We start from the raw sequence: 14,783 nt of genomic DNA, 5'->3' as shown, positions 1-14,783 counted from the left end.
AGCGCTGTCCGAAGACACTTCCGGGTCACGTGGCCAGCGTGACATCGCTGCTCTGGCGAGCCAGAGCCGCACACGGAAACGCCGTTTACCTTCCCGCTAGTAAGCGGTCCCTATTTATCTACTTGCACCCAGGGGTGCTTTTGAACTGCTAGGTTGGCAGGCGCTGGGACCTAACAGTGGGAGCGCACCCCGCCGCGGGGATTCGAACCGCCGACCTTTCGATCGGCAAGCCCTAGGCACTGAGGCTTTAACCCACAGCGCCACCCGCGTCCGCAAAACCAGTAGCATTATATAAAATAGTAAGAGCCGTCTTAAGAACAGCTTCTTCTCCAGAGCGATCTCGGCCCTGAATGGGAAGCCCGGACTTTGAAAGTCATCTAATCTCCCTTGCTGTATTTTACTATATTGTTTAATTAGTGTTTTTATGGAGCAGCCAAGTAATTTCGTTGTCCCCGAAGGGGGCAATGACAATAAAGATATTATTATTATTATTATTATTATTATTATTATTATTATTATCCATGCAGAGGTTCTCCATTTGCAAAAACCGCACCAGTTGCACAAGTCAGCTTTCCCTGGTGCTTATGCACATTATTTTTTGTGGCCAGAGTAGACATTGCCCTACCAATATCCCATGTGAGACTTGGGGAGCGTCAAGTTCGTGTGCTGGTAATATTACATTTTTATCCCACCCTTCTTCTAAGGAACTCAGTGTGAGGATCATAAGCCTCTGTCCCATTTTAGTCTGGCAACAAGCTTGTGAGGTATGTTAGGCTGACTGAAGGGAACTAGGTCAAGGTCACCCAGTGAACTTTTTATCTGAGTTGAGATTCAAACTAGTGTCGTAGAGCAAGATTCTAGGTGGCACAACATCAACCAGTAACTGATCCGAGGCTTCAGGTTCTTAAATAGCCATTTAAAAATGACTCCAGTACAAAACTTTGATATAATGCCTGTTTGGCACCCAAGGCCACCTCTTCATCCTAGGAACATTCCGTGAACTCAAAGGCACATACTGCAAGATTATTTCAGCCTAATTCTCACAAAGTGATTTTAATAGATACAATAAATAAAATCCTCTGCACACCCCCAAGATTCTGTTTTCTATATACAGGGAAATATTTGTTTTAAAAAACTTTTTTTTGTATGGAGGTAGACTGGACCATACAGATCTACATCACACCAACAGTCAGGTTTGCCACCACAGTGAGAGCTAGGCCTTCATTTGTTGAACAGCAAGAAAGCCAGATGAGAAATTCTGGGAGAAAATAATAGCACAATCAGCATTAGCAAGGGATTAAACCAGAACATCTTCACCAAAGCCTCCTTTTGCAGCAGTAGAACCAACAACAGACAATGTGCATATCCGCGTCACAAGGAGTCACAGGGGCAGAGCATCTTTGGCCCTCCAGATGTTGCTGGACTACAACTCTCATCTTCCCTGACCACTGGACTATGCTGTGTAGAGATTAAAGAAGCTGGGAATCCAACAACATATGGGAGAACCACGGGCTCCTCACCCTGACTTAGTACACAGGCTGCAGCATTACATCTGGGAGGTGCCCAGCCAAAAACACAGTGAAACACAAGGAACAGGAGCTTTGAAAGCAGAGCTCCCAGAATGGGTCAGAATATATGAAGGGGAGAGTGCTACTGAGCATATGAGGCATGTGTTCAAAGTACAGTGGTGCCCCGCAAGACGAATGCCTCGCAAGACGGAAAACCCGCAAGACGAAAGGGTTTTCCGTCTTCAGAGGCGCTCGCAAGACGAATTTCCCTATGGGCTTGCTTTGCAAGACGAAAATTGACGAAAAATTTTGAGGGGGTTTTCCGCTCCAAAACCCCTTTTTCTGAAGCGCTAAGCTGCTAAAAGCCTTTTAGCAGCAAAACCGCTAATCCCTTAAGCCTTAAAAAGCCGTTAATAGCCCTTAAACTGTCAATAGCGCTAATAGCGCTAATCCGCTAATGGGCTTGCTTCGCAAGACAAAAAAACCGCAAGACGAAAAGACTCGCGGAACGGATTCTTTTCGTCTTGCGAGGCACCACTGTATTGTTGAGCAGACAGTTGGACCCCACTTCCCAAAAAACTAGGACTAAAAAACACATCTCACTTTAGACATAAGGCTGTATTCTTCCTATCCTGCCTCCCCGAGGGAGGGAAGGCTGGTGTACTCTGCCCAGCCCTTGGGATTTCAGCAGATTCTCTTCATATGCTGCCAAGCATCAATCTGAGCCCACAGGAGACAGAAAAAAATGCTTCTAAAACAAGTACACAAGGAGTCTCAGGACATCATGTGCTTAGTCAGGGCCCCTAGAGAGGAGAGCAAGCAAGAAGAGTGCTGCTGGGTTACTGGGCTGCTCACCCACTCTGCACTGGAGGGAGATGCAGAGCAGATTCAGGCCCAGACGGCTCTATTTTGGATTTCTAGAGAACTGATCACAAACTAAGAAGCCAGCCTGAAAATTAAGCAGGAAGGAGGGAAGACAGGTTCAAGATCTGTCACTAAATCCATATAAGTCCATTATTTTGTCAGCACCCTTAAGCCCTGTACCTGCCTCCAACCCACCCGCTCCCTTTTCCAGCACTCCCATATGCACAAGCAGACCCTCTTTCCTTCTCCTGGCAATGCCACACTTCAGCATCCTAGTTATTCTGCTGTTCTACATCCTGCACAGCAATCAGTATATACTGACGGTATATGCTATCTCATGAGGAAATGAGGCCACTTTTGGATAACAGAGAATTCAGAGGAGCAAAGCCACACACTCCAGGCTCTAGAGGAGCGGTTTTCAACCAGTGTGTTGTGGCACCCTGGAGTGCCTTGAATTATCATCAGGGTGACATGGGCAACACTGGCCTCTGTCCCTCCTTCCTTCCTTCCCTCCCTCCTCTGATGCCCTCTCAAGACTCTGCTTCCCAAGGGCTTGCGTGGCTGTTTGTTGCAGCAGCCCTGGCTACAAGCTCCACAGGCAAATGGTGCCTATGGGCCTGGCCAGGGAGTGCTGGTTGCCAAGAATTGAGGCAGCTTTGGAGTATGCAAGCAAGCAGGTAAGGGAGCCCAGCCAGCCAGTCTGCCAGCTCTTGCTGTTGGGAATGGACAAACAAGTCCTAGGCCCCTGTGGGGCAGTGTGAAGAGACACCTCTCTTTGGGGCGGGGGGGGGGCAGCAGCAGCTGCCCAGAGGACTCCCAAGGAGAAAGGAGAGAAGAGAAGGCTGAAAGAACACTCCACAAGGGAGGGTGTTCAAAAAATGGTGAGAGGCTGTCAGCTCTGCTGGCAAGGGATGACATTACTGGACTCCTGAGTCCCACAGGGGTGCTACAGAAAAATGAACTTGGTCAAAGGAGCCATGGACTCAAAAAGACTGAAAACCTCTGCCCTGGAGCACGCTTTGCTGAATGGTTAGTGCAAACTGGCCAAGTGCATCTTCTCCTAATACACAGAGACATGGCATTTCAGCTTGTACTCCCCCACCAGTCAATGAAGCCGAGAGGTACCAGCAAGAGTTATGAACTCCACATGGTTACCTCCCCAACATGACTGCAGATCTGCATCACCAAGTGAAAAAAGGCACATGTATTTTTCATGTAAGTGAGCCTGCCAGATTAAGGCCAACAGTGCATCTAAATGCTTCTGGCATTCTATTACCAAAACTGGGACCCTCATAAAGCAGGACAGGACAGTAATCACACCCCTCCCCTGCCAATTTGTCCTCAACAACCAATAACCAAAGGTACATGCAGAGAATAAAAAATGGAACCTGCAACAGAACTTTGCAAAGCATTCGGATCCTAACAAGCTATTGAGGGTTCTCGCCAGCTTGGAACTTGTACTATTCAGGGAAGTGAGTGGGAGCAGGGAGATAAGACACCTTGACTGTCCTGCGTGAGTCCTTCCCCTGCTGTGCTATGAAGACGTAGAGGGATCTGATTTAGAGCTGTCTGACAGCACTGAACTTGGGGTGGTTGTGTGTCTGTGTTTGGGGGAGGGGAGGGTGGGTCTGGAGAGGCGAAAGGAGTCATTTTTCATCCTTGCCACTGGTCCTGCTGGCTAGGGATGATGGGAGTTGTAGTCTAACAACAGCTGGAGACCCTGATCTAGAGTGTCGCCCAAGTATAAAGAAACAACCACCCTATTTTTTGTTGGCGTCACTTTGTTTAAGAACTGAGAGGTGCTTGATAACCCAAATTTGCAGCTGGGATGAATGTCAACTATTCATGGGGCTGGACAAGTCTACAGAGGATAGGATATCCCTCCCCCCCACCCAGATACACACTCCAGAGAGCAAGTAGCTGTTCTCGGGGTGGGTCTTTGAGGCTTTCCCCCAAAGCACAGGTGCCTTACCCAGGAGATCCATCACACCCCGCCCCTCCAAGAGATGCTCACTCACTGTGCCACACACTTTCACATCGTGCAGTCGGCCCCATTCATCCTCATAGCTGTCCACCATCATGATGCTGTCATCCTCTTCTTCATTGCCCAGCTCCGCATGAAGATGGAGTCTGACCTCTTCCCCAAGTGAGTGCATTCCCACGGCTGGGAAGAGCCCCTCTGGGGAAAGTGGCATTATAGTGGAGCCCACCTGTGGGAGGAAGCCAATCTCTCTGTTATACATAGCGCTGCTTCTGTTTTCCAGAACACATCAGTGTAGCGAACTGGCCAAGAACCATTCTACAGATCGCACAGAATGAAGTGGCAGAGTGAGTTGGCAGAGTTCTTGGACTGTACCACTTCAGACTGTTGGGATGGGGGAGATTTTTTTTTAACCCTTTGTATTTAGATAACTAGCAAGGTGGAGCAAATGGTACAGCATGGGTCTCCCCTTGATGTGCTAAGTTCTCTACATGCAAGGAGGGGATTATTTTACATGGGGAAGAGTTAAAAAATGAAATTCCATTCGCAAATCAAGGTTGGTACAGTCCAGGATTCCACTGCCTCATTCTCTTTTAATATGTGACAGATGACTCCAAGTTTGTAAGCCAGGAGTTCCCTGAGTCAAATCTCATTTCATTCATCAACTCAATAGGTGGCCTCGGGGAAGTTCCTGTTTCTCTGGGAGGGGAAAATACTATATTTTCTGTTTCATTTATATATCCACGTTTCTTCTTGGGGTTCCATGGGGTTACCAGGAAGCCACTCATTCAGAAACTGACCAGACCCAGACCTGCTTAGTTTCAGCAAGGCTGCTACATTATGTGCCTTCAGGGTGTGCCCTGGGGCAATGCCTCCTTTAACCCCCAACAAAGAAGCTACCAAACTTACCCTCTTTCCATTTTTGGTGAAGAATATCTGAGCTGTCTGGACTTCAAAAGACACTGGCTCAATCCCACAGCCGATTCGGTCCCCAGAGCTACATTTTGTCCCAAACTGACGGCCCTTGGCTCGGCCATTGTAAAGTCTGGATGGGTAAACACGCAAGCAGATCTTGAAATAAGTTTTAGTGGACAAGATGTGTCATTATCCAAGGAAAAATGGACAATATTATGATGCACAAGACTAATAGGGTAACAGTAAACAGGTCTATAATCTTAAAGAACACTCTTCGAGTTTGGGAAATCCACAGTTTAAGGTTTCACACTAAGTTCTATCCATTTCCTCACCAAACAGAAGCACCCAGAAATGTCACAAGTGATCCTCCTAAGTTCCCTTGAAAAGAGGGCACAGCCAGAATCCCAGCCCCATTATCTTATCTGTATTCTAGAATTGGCTACTTACACATTGGTATCAGAAAGGCACCAACATCCTACAGCAGACCACTGCTAGAGTGGGAGAAGACTGATTCAGAAACCACTGGCCACTGTCTATGCTGGCTGTTGGGAGGTGTCCAACAACACCTGGAGGGCCAGAGGATAGCAACTCCTAATCTAAAATAATAGGTGCTGAAGATGGGGGAGTGTCAGGCCCTGCAAAGCCTCCAGGATGCCTTCTTCAGGGTTTCTCCTCACACGCAACTACCTCTGGTCACTCTCCCTCCTCTCCCCTCTGTGCTGCAAAACACAGAATGGCAACCCCATGAGCTTTCAAGCACAAGAGTAAGATCTGCAAGCAAGCAAGAATGGCTGTTGTAGCAAGCAACCCAGATTCTCTGAGAAGAGTCCCACGTGCATGCAAGCATGGACACACAGTGCCTCAATACTGAGGAACCACAACTCTTCAAAGCATATGATGTAAGGGGAGGAGAGTTATTTCCCATGGAACTTAAGCCGTGGCAGCTCTTTTTAAAAATTGTTTATTATTTCTGAAACATATACCCTTAGCCTTCAATGGCCAATCAGCATTCCTAAGGCAGCTTTCAAAACAGTAAAAACCAACAAACCACAAGTCATCTAGAAAAAAAGAAAGCAAAGTACAGTATACAATTCCAAGCAATGGAACTCACAACAACTCAAAAAGAATTAGACGCTTTAAAAGTTAGCAGTGTTAACAAACTGGGAAAGGAAAGGTCTTTGCCTAGCAACAAAAGGAAAGCAAAGCAGACACCAGACCTGGAGGGAATTTCACAGGCAGGACATCACTCTCCAGGGGCCACCAACTACCCTTCTTATGGTGGTAGGTGCAGCAGGAGAAGACCTTCAGATGCAACTACACACTTAAGAAATACACATTGTCACCAGGAGAAGCAGAGGGGGAAATAAAGAATGCACACCACCATGTGTGAACGTTGCAAAATGTGGGTACTTTACCTACTGTAAATGCACTGGAAACCTGCTTCTAATTCCAGTTTCCCTCACATAAGAGCATGTGTGCATGTGTGTGTCAGATATACATGCAATTGTTACACATAAGAGTTCACACTGAATTATTTCAGTGGCTGCAATGTTTAGCCAACTAAAGATAAGATAACTTGCTTAAGCCATTTGATCTACAAGGCTGAATGAGATGATACATTTCAAAGTAACATTTTAAAATGAAAATCTGAGAGTTTGCTTCATCTTAGAACACGCTATTCCAATCACATGCGGGAGAGAGCCAGCCATGGCACACATGCATCACCTAAAAACAAGTAAAAGTATGGCTTTTATGAATGGCAAATTGAAGCAACCAAATTCTGCTGAATCAATTGACAGCCATAGTCAGTGGTTTTTTCTAAAAAAAAAAAAATGTTTGGGGCACTCTCATTTTCCTACTCATATTGAAAGACTGCCCCTCAATGAGGCAAAACTTAGATTCACAAAATGTTTAGGGATATGCGTCCCCCTAGAAACAAAGCACTGGCCATACTTATTTCTTACACCCATGGAGGGGGAAAAAACATGTGGAATGGCTCTTAAGCTCCTGAAATGTAAGCAGTTAACTCACTTGCCATCATCGGCATGGTAGGCAACTGAATCTGGTAGCCATCCGGGTTGATGGTCCAGGCTATAATACTGAGGCACCAGCCCCACTGCAATGGTCCCTCGCACACCGCTGTCCACAATTGACACCTAGGAACAAGACAGAAGAAAGAATGCACCAAGACAGTAGTACTTTCCTCCAAGGAAGAGGGCCCGTTTCCTGCCTGGTATATAAAGGAAACATGAGTGGGTTGCTGAGTAGATTTTAAAACAAGCTGACTTTGTGCAGAATGTAACAATAAATAACATTGGGGACTGGAGGTGAGAAATGTTATTTGACATGACAAGATAGCAGAGTCACTGTGGCATATGAACTAAGAGGAACAAGTTCCCGGCACAAATCTCTCATACAAAAAAATTATGTAGGTGACTTTAGGGAAGGTACTAATCTCTTGACTTCAAATTTGCCATCTGCAACATGGACATACTACTGACATGCTATAGGGTTTGTTATGAAGATTACAGACATAAGACACAAGAGCATTTTAAACCCCTTAACACACTCTATAATGGCTAAGAACAGGGGTCGGCAAGGTTTACCTCGCCTGGGCCGGTTCACTCCAGTGGAGATCCCTCCGTGTGCCAGATCGCACGTGCACCCCCGAATTTCTGCATCTGTGCAGATGCGATTTCTGGTGCTGCAGAAGCACTACGCAGGTTTAGCGCAGCAGCGGGTGGCTCGTGGGCCGGTTAAACAACCCCTATGGGCTGCTTGTGCCCCATGGGCCTTAGGTTGCCAACCCCTGGCTAAGAATGACTAGATTGTATCCAACTGTGTGTAAGCAGAATGGACATCCTCTTGAGCAACATGACTTCATCTTTCTCTCCTCTCTCCTGCCCATCTTCAAAATCTGCTTAGGGGATATGGGGACTCTCCAGAGCAGATCTGGGGAGTGCAGGAGAAGTAGAGAAAGTTGAAGTCTGTTCACACCACACACTTGATTCTGCCCACTATCGTGAAAGGAGTTCCGGGGTTCCCCTTCTAAATTATCTACCTTCCAGGACCACACACCTCTCTGCTCACAAGAATGTGAAGAATGGGTCAAGTAGCCATTAAATATTACAAGTGGGATCTGCAACAAAATGTGGCAGTTAAGAGTGCAAGATTCTACCAACGCCCCTTTTCCAGGAAACTCCATGGCATACTTGCTCCAGGTTTCTGCTCCCACTCCACCCCACAAGTCTGTCAGCATTTCATCTTCATGAAGAATGTTCAGTCATCATTCGGCTGTGGTGTTTGCGGGCGGCGGGGGGGGGCACTCCTAAGGGTTATTTAGTACTTCTGGCAACCTTAGGTTTGCCCAAGCCCATATCTGGACTGATTTGGATATGAACGCAGGAGCAAGAAGATGATCGGAATCCTCCTTTGAAACTTGAAATATGGGTCCCCTCAACAAAAATTTAAAATTCGGCTTTGTAATTCGGAATTTACGTGATGTGATTTGATTTGATTTCATTGGTCGGTTAATAAAAATTATATATTTTTTAAAAAAAAGTAGGGTGGTGTCAGCAGTGTCGGCCAGCCAGGCTCCCAATGCATGGCCAGTCAAGTGGCACAGCGCAGCACCGCTAGCTTCAGTGGGCAGGCATCAATCTGGCGGCGTGCTCCAACCACCCCAAGCGCCAGCAAAGAACACTCTCGTCACTGCTTGGAGCACTTAATATGCTTAGCAGCCACTTACTGCGCTCAACTTACCTAGAATGAGTTTTTACACATTCTATGACCCATCAAAACAAATGCAGTCCTGTCAGCCATATATTATGGTCTGCCAGGTCCAGGACAACTCTGTGTTTACAGTCTTAGAAAAGCAGCATTGAGAAATGGTTTAAAGGTCACAGTAGACCACAGCAGACCACATCGCTGCTGGGGTCTACTCAGCTTGGTGGTTCTAGGAAGTACCATCGCTGATGTTTGCCATCATTAGCAGCTCTTCCCTTGACCCAACCCCCACTATTATGTTTGTCATGCCTGACTTTTCCCCTTCGATGCAGAAATCATGAAACTACAACATCTCTAACAAATGGCTGCCTAGGCTCTCCTTAAATACATCCAAAGGAAGGAGAACCTTCTAAGCCAGCCTGCCCCACTGCCAATCAGCTCTTACTATTAGGAAACGTTGCCTAATCTTTTGCTAAAATTCTGGTCATTTGGTTCTAGCCTGGCCCTCAACAGCAACAGAAAACAAAACCGTTAGACACAAAAACTGAAAACCATGGAGGATCCTTGGTGTTAACAGCATTTTGATAACTATTGCCTCAAACCTGTTGCAAAAAGGAAAAAAGATTCCTCCCAATTGTCAAGAGAGCTGAGCAAGTTACCTCAAAATAATTGTTGTCTTTGGTCAGTGGGCGAGGAGCAACGTAGCAGCCGACTTCACCAGAATTTCCATGGTAACTGCAGAAAAGATATGAGGTCAGCTTCTCCAAGCTCCAATCAAAGTACAAAATGCAACCGCTTTAGAAGCAGCAGCAAATAAGAAAACTCAGGCCTAGACATCAGGCCACAACAAAAGAAGCAAGGGACTATCAACAGTAAAGTCCTAAACTTCAGCAATCACCTCCTTCCTGGAGCAAGATCTCCATACTGCTGATACAGTATTTCTTCATGACACTGACTAGGCCAGAAGCCACTTGGAGACAGAATAACTGAGCCAGAGGTAGCCAACATGGTGCCCTCCAGATGTTGCTGGACTATAGTTCCTATCACATCTAACCACGGGTACATGCTAGCTGGGGGACGCGGGTGGCGCTGTGGGTTAAAGCCTCAGTGCCTAGGGCTTGCCGATCGAAAGGTCGGCGGTTCGAATCCCCGCGGCAGGGTGCGCTCCCGTTGTTCGGTCCCAGCGCCTGCCAACCTAGCAGTTCGAAAGCACCCCCGGGTGCGGCTCTGGCTTGCCAGAGCAGCGATGTCACGCTGGCCATGTGACCCGGAAGTGTCTCCGGACAGCGCTGGCCCTCGGCCTCTTTGAGTGAGATGGGCGCACAACCCTAGAGTCTGTCAAGACTGGCCCGTACGGGCAGGGGTACCTTTACCTTTACCTTTACATGCTAGCTGAGGCTGATGGGAAGTAGTCTAACAACATCCAAAGGGATTTGGCTACAGCTGACATAGGCAAAGGTGTAGAATTCAATGCTTTATAGAGACCTTCAACATTTGGTTTACAGGACAGGCGAGTTTAAAAGCCACAAAAGGAATTAAATGACCCAAACCTCAGTTCTCCAATTTTAAAAAACTTATTTCTTTCCCTATAATTCAGGACTAGGGAACCTCAGTTTTATTTTACAACTTAGAAATATTTTCTTTTTAATATGTTGTCTGGAGAGCCACCAAAGAGGTAAAATTGTTTTATTGTTAGGTCTGACCCACTCAGGCAGCTGACCAACCTGTTCTAAATGACAGCAAAGTTGATGCACCAAGTGGGTCACTAAAGGAGGAGAGTGAAGAGTGACCTATGAACTTTTTTCTTTCCTTTTTTTATAAAAAGGAAAGTCAGCAGTGAGGTGGGGCTTAAATGCCATTAAATTCTGGAGTTTAAAACTTTTGGTGCTCTGATTGTTTCAACAACTAGGCCATCTGTCTTGGAGATCTGAGTTTATTCCACATATTTGCTATTTCCCATCAACATGCATTTAAAGGGATTAAATCCTCATCTGTAAGAAGTACAAAATGTTGAAGAGGCGGTTGGAGGATGGATGGCGGCTAATAGATTAAGGTTGAATCCTGACAAGACAGAAGTACTGTTTGGGGGGGGGGGAGGCGGGAGACTCCCTGGTCCTGAATGGGGCAACTGTGCCCCTGAAGGACCAGGTGTGTAACCTGGGAGTCATTTTGGATTCACAGCTGTCCATGGAGGCGCAGGTCAATTCTGTGTCCAGGGCAGCTGTCTAAACAGCTCCATCTGGTACGCAGGCTGAGAACCTATCTGCCCGCAGACTGTCTTGCCAGAGTGGTGCATGCTCTAATTATCTCCTACTTGGACTACTGCAATGTGCTCTACGTGGGGCTACCTTTGAAGGTGACCCAGAAACTACAACTAATCCAGAATGCAGCAGCTAGACTGGTAACTGGGAGTGGCCGCCAAGACCATATAAAACTGGTCCTGAAAGACCTTCATTGGCTCCCAGTACATTTCCGTGTTGGTGCTGACCTTTAAAGCCCTAAATGGCCTCAGCCCAGTATACCTGAAGGTGCATCTCTGCCCCCATTGTTCAGCCCGGACACAGAGGTTTAGCACCGAGGGCCTTCTGGCAGTTCCCTCACTATGAGAATTGAGGTTACAGGGAACCAGGCAGAGGGCCTTCTCGGTAGTGGCACCCGACCTATGGAACGTCCTCCCATCCGATGTCAAGGAAATAAACAACTACCTGACTTTTAGAAGACATCTGAAGGCAGCCCTGTTTAGGAAATGTTTGGTGTTTAAATGTTTTTAATGTTTGGTGTTTTATCGTGTTTTTAATATTCTATTGGGAGCCGCCCAGAGTGGCTGGGGAAAAAATATTAAATTTATCATCATATTCTTGTAAGAATATCTAATAAATGTGCTTCTTCAAAAGTCCAAAATAGATTCCTCAGCTTTCTCAGCACCAAAAATTACCTTAATGTGTCTCCATCAACAAGGATATGTTTGAACCTTTCTTGGTAGCGAACAGCTCGCACCTCTCGGATCTCCCGGATCCTTCTCCTCCAGTTCAGAAATCTGTAGTGCAGGTTTAAATCATCCATTATGGCTGTAAGGATCTACCTGTGGGAGAAGATCATGTTCAAAAAGAAGTCTATGTTGAACTGAGCAAATGCCGCATTGCCAAGAACCCAGAAGTTCCGGGGAATATACTATAGGCATCAGTTCTGCTTATTGTGTTTAGCAAGCAGCCATTACACACATCATCATCACAATAACAGAAATACTCTTACTAATAATGGTTTACATTTCTGCTCCCCAACCCCTAGTGGAACAAGTTTGGACAAAATAAAACAAGGTTCAAACCCTCAGCTGGTCATGAAGCTTCCAAGACAGATATGAACAATGTACTAGAAAACCAGGTGTGGGATACTTGGGATAACCAGTTTCCAACAGTTAGTGATGTTATCTCAACAGCATCCATTTCAACCAAGTTGCTCCAGCCACTACAGAAAACTGATTACCATTCCTTAATCCTGCACCAAGCAGTGTTAACTCAGCATTACACAATCAAATGCCAAGTATACAATTGCACAACTCAGTTATTAAGTTGTCAAGTTGACAACTACTCAATTTCTCACAGAAAGAGGCATGTGTGATAGCTAACACATGCGCCATTTCCAGCCCCATAACAGGGGCAGAACAATGTCTCAGAACCAACCCCTATGCAAATGTGGAGTTGCCTGTATGCAGTAAACCAAGTCAGTTAAAAAGCATGACATTTAAAACAATAAAATCCAAAGTACAGGTTATGGGGAAATGCTTGGCTAAATAGGTATGCCTTCACACCTGTTCTGCTAGTGGTGCTTGCTTAGAACATGATCCAACTTTCTTGGAGCAGCCACAACCCATCTACGGTCTACAGAAACCTCAAGATTCCAGTCAGTCATGTGGTGGCTAGAATGCAATCTAAGAGGAGCAGTGTTGGAAACAGATATGAAAGCTAGGAACTAAAGGGCACCTTAAAACTATATTATGGGTGCAACAACAGAATGTCTAGGCACGATTTTTAATATCAAGAATACAAAGCTGAGAATGAATGAGCTGCAGCTAAAATATTATGTTCATTTTTCACACGGTCTAGTCCTTCCCCTGCCCAACCCCCTAATATTCTTGAGTAGGGAGGCAGGAAAAAGTCCTCCTTTCCCAGAGCTCAAAAAACTGTTCACGCTAATGATATTCCTGTCGCAAAATGCACCTAGAACAATGGGAGTTTCAAACACTGAAGAGGAGACCCATTGGATCAAACCAGAGCCCCATCTAATTATTGAGACGCCTACAGGAAGTCCACAAAGAGTGCGGCAGCACCTTTTCCACTTCCAATTTCCATCAATCCGTGGTATTAGGACATGTCAATTTAGGGGATGAAACTTAATGTCTACAAATTCCTTCAGTGAGGGGTTTTGAAAATATGTTTTTAGCTGCAAGGAATTCAAATTTGCTATTTCCTGTGTGGTTGAGCAACATTTAGCTTGATATGATTGATGAAGAAGTACATTAACTGCTTTTGGAAAACCCAAAAATAATAATTTTACCTTCTGAAAATGTCAAGCAATGCTAAATAATAACTATTAATATACTGTATATTGTAACTGCAAGTACTTAGCAATCATTTAAAATGATTTCTACGTAATTCTACACACAAAACTAAATTACATTAATTTAACCAAAGTATCTTTTGAGCTGCCAAGTCCTATTACTACTTTTTAGCACCCCTCCTTTTCGGAATTTGACAGTTGAAAACCCCAGCCGGCCCTGCTGAGGCATCCCGAGGCCCAGCCTCTCCGCCCCTGGGCAGACCTCGAGGCCAGAGCAAAGGGAGAGCAGTCAGAAGCCCCGGAGCCTCCCCAGCAGCCAGGCCGCGTTTCCCACCTGGCGGGGCGGTTGTGGGGCGACGCCGACGCCGCCTCAGAAGCCCTTCCTGGAGGGAAGAGCCAGGCGACCAGGGTTCAAACAGGCTCCTCCCCCCGAGGAAGGGCGGCAGCGGCAGCAGTGCTTCTGAGACACATGCAGAGCGCCTGCCCTTCGCCGCTTCCAGGCCGGGGACGCCCGGCAACCCACCCGGAGTTTCTCCTCAGGGAGGCGGCGAGCTGCCCATCTCCTCCCTCCCTCCCAGCCCGGGAAGGGCCCGCCCCCGCCCCCCGGCCGCCCTTACCCCGAGAGGCCCCGGGTCTCCCTCCATGGGCCCCGCCCCGCCCCGCGCTCGCCTCTCCCTCCGGCCGCTGCCTCCTCGCCGCCTCGCGCCTCCTGCCGCCCGGCCAACATCCGGGATCCGAGGCGCCGCCTTCCCTCTCGCCGCGTCGCGGAGCTTCGCCCCGCCTCGCCCCGGCTCCTCCAATGAGGAGCGGGGGCGTGGCTTCTGCGATTCCGGAGCTGGCGAGGGAAAGGAGGTCTGAATGGGGCCGCGTGACGTCGTTTCCCGCCGACATGGGCGCCTTTTTTGAAGAAGGCTGAGCGAGCGCGACTGTGACGTAAGCAGGTTGTTCTTGCCGTCGCTGGCGCGGTAGACTCGTGATCCCTGCGGGGCGGCTCTCCCCACCCCTTGGCCGTGCAGGAGTCTGGAGGTGCGGGGATCGAGCCCTTGGCCTTATCGCACCGCGCTCGACCCCGATGAGCGGCTGACACATCTATCCAGGCGCTGCTGACCGAGCTGTCCGGGCAGTGGAGGGATTTTCTTTTAAATGGCCGCTCAAGCGCACCAAATCCCTAATCACGGTGTGGTGCACCTGTAGCAACAAATCCAGACACCTTCCTCTGCCCCAGCTGCAAT

The 14,783-nt window shown here is 47.3% G+C and overlaps 1 protein-coding gene across 11 annotated transcripts in view; it reads right to left on the bottom strand.

The window, feature by feature from the left end:
- Positions 1-14,336, bottom strand: part of SPRYD3 (SPRY domain containing 3) — a 44,120-nt gene extending 29,784 nt beyond the window's left edge. Inside the window, exons 1-6 of one of the 11 annotated variants that reach the window (XM_083428283.1) lie at positions 14,221-14,336; positions 11,930-12,076; positions 9,654-9,729; positions 7,300-7,424; positions 5,263-5,398; positions 4,403-4,582 (exon numbers count right to left, since the gene is read on the bottom strand). In XM_083428283.1, coding sequence (XP_083284409.1) covers positions 4,403-4,582; positions 5,263-5,398; positions 7,300-7,424; positions 9,654-9,729; positions 11,930-12,057 — 645 coding nt within the window. In that variant the 5' untranslated portion in view covers positions 12,058-12,076; positions 14,221-14,336. Of the gene's footprint in view, positions 1-4,390; positions 4,583-5,262; positions 5,399-7,299; positions 7,425-9,653; positions 9,730-11,929; positions 12,077-12,802; positions 12,918-14,074; positions 14,137-14,168 lie in introns of those variants that run through there. The other 10 variants (XM_083428288.1, XM_083428292.1, XM_083428287.1 and 7 more) reach the window with 10 other exon arrangements.
- Positions 14,337-14,783: the final 447 nt, after the last annotated feature.

This window comes from Podarcis tiliguerta, assembly GCF_965153285.1.
Source record: "Podarcis tiliguerta genome assembly, chromosome: 2".
Lineage (NCBI taxonomy): Eukaryota > Metazoa > Chordata > Lepidosauria > Squamata > Lacertidae > Podarcis > Podarcis tiliguerta.
Note: the sequence above shows the minus strand (reverse complement) of the source record. Positions and strands in the feature narration are given on the sequence as shown.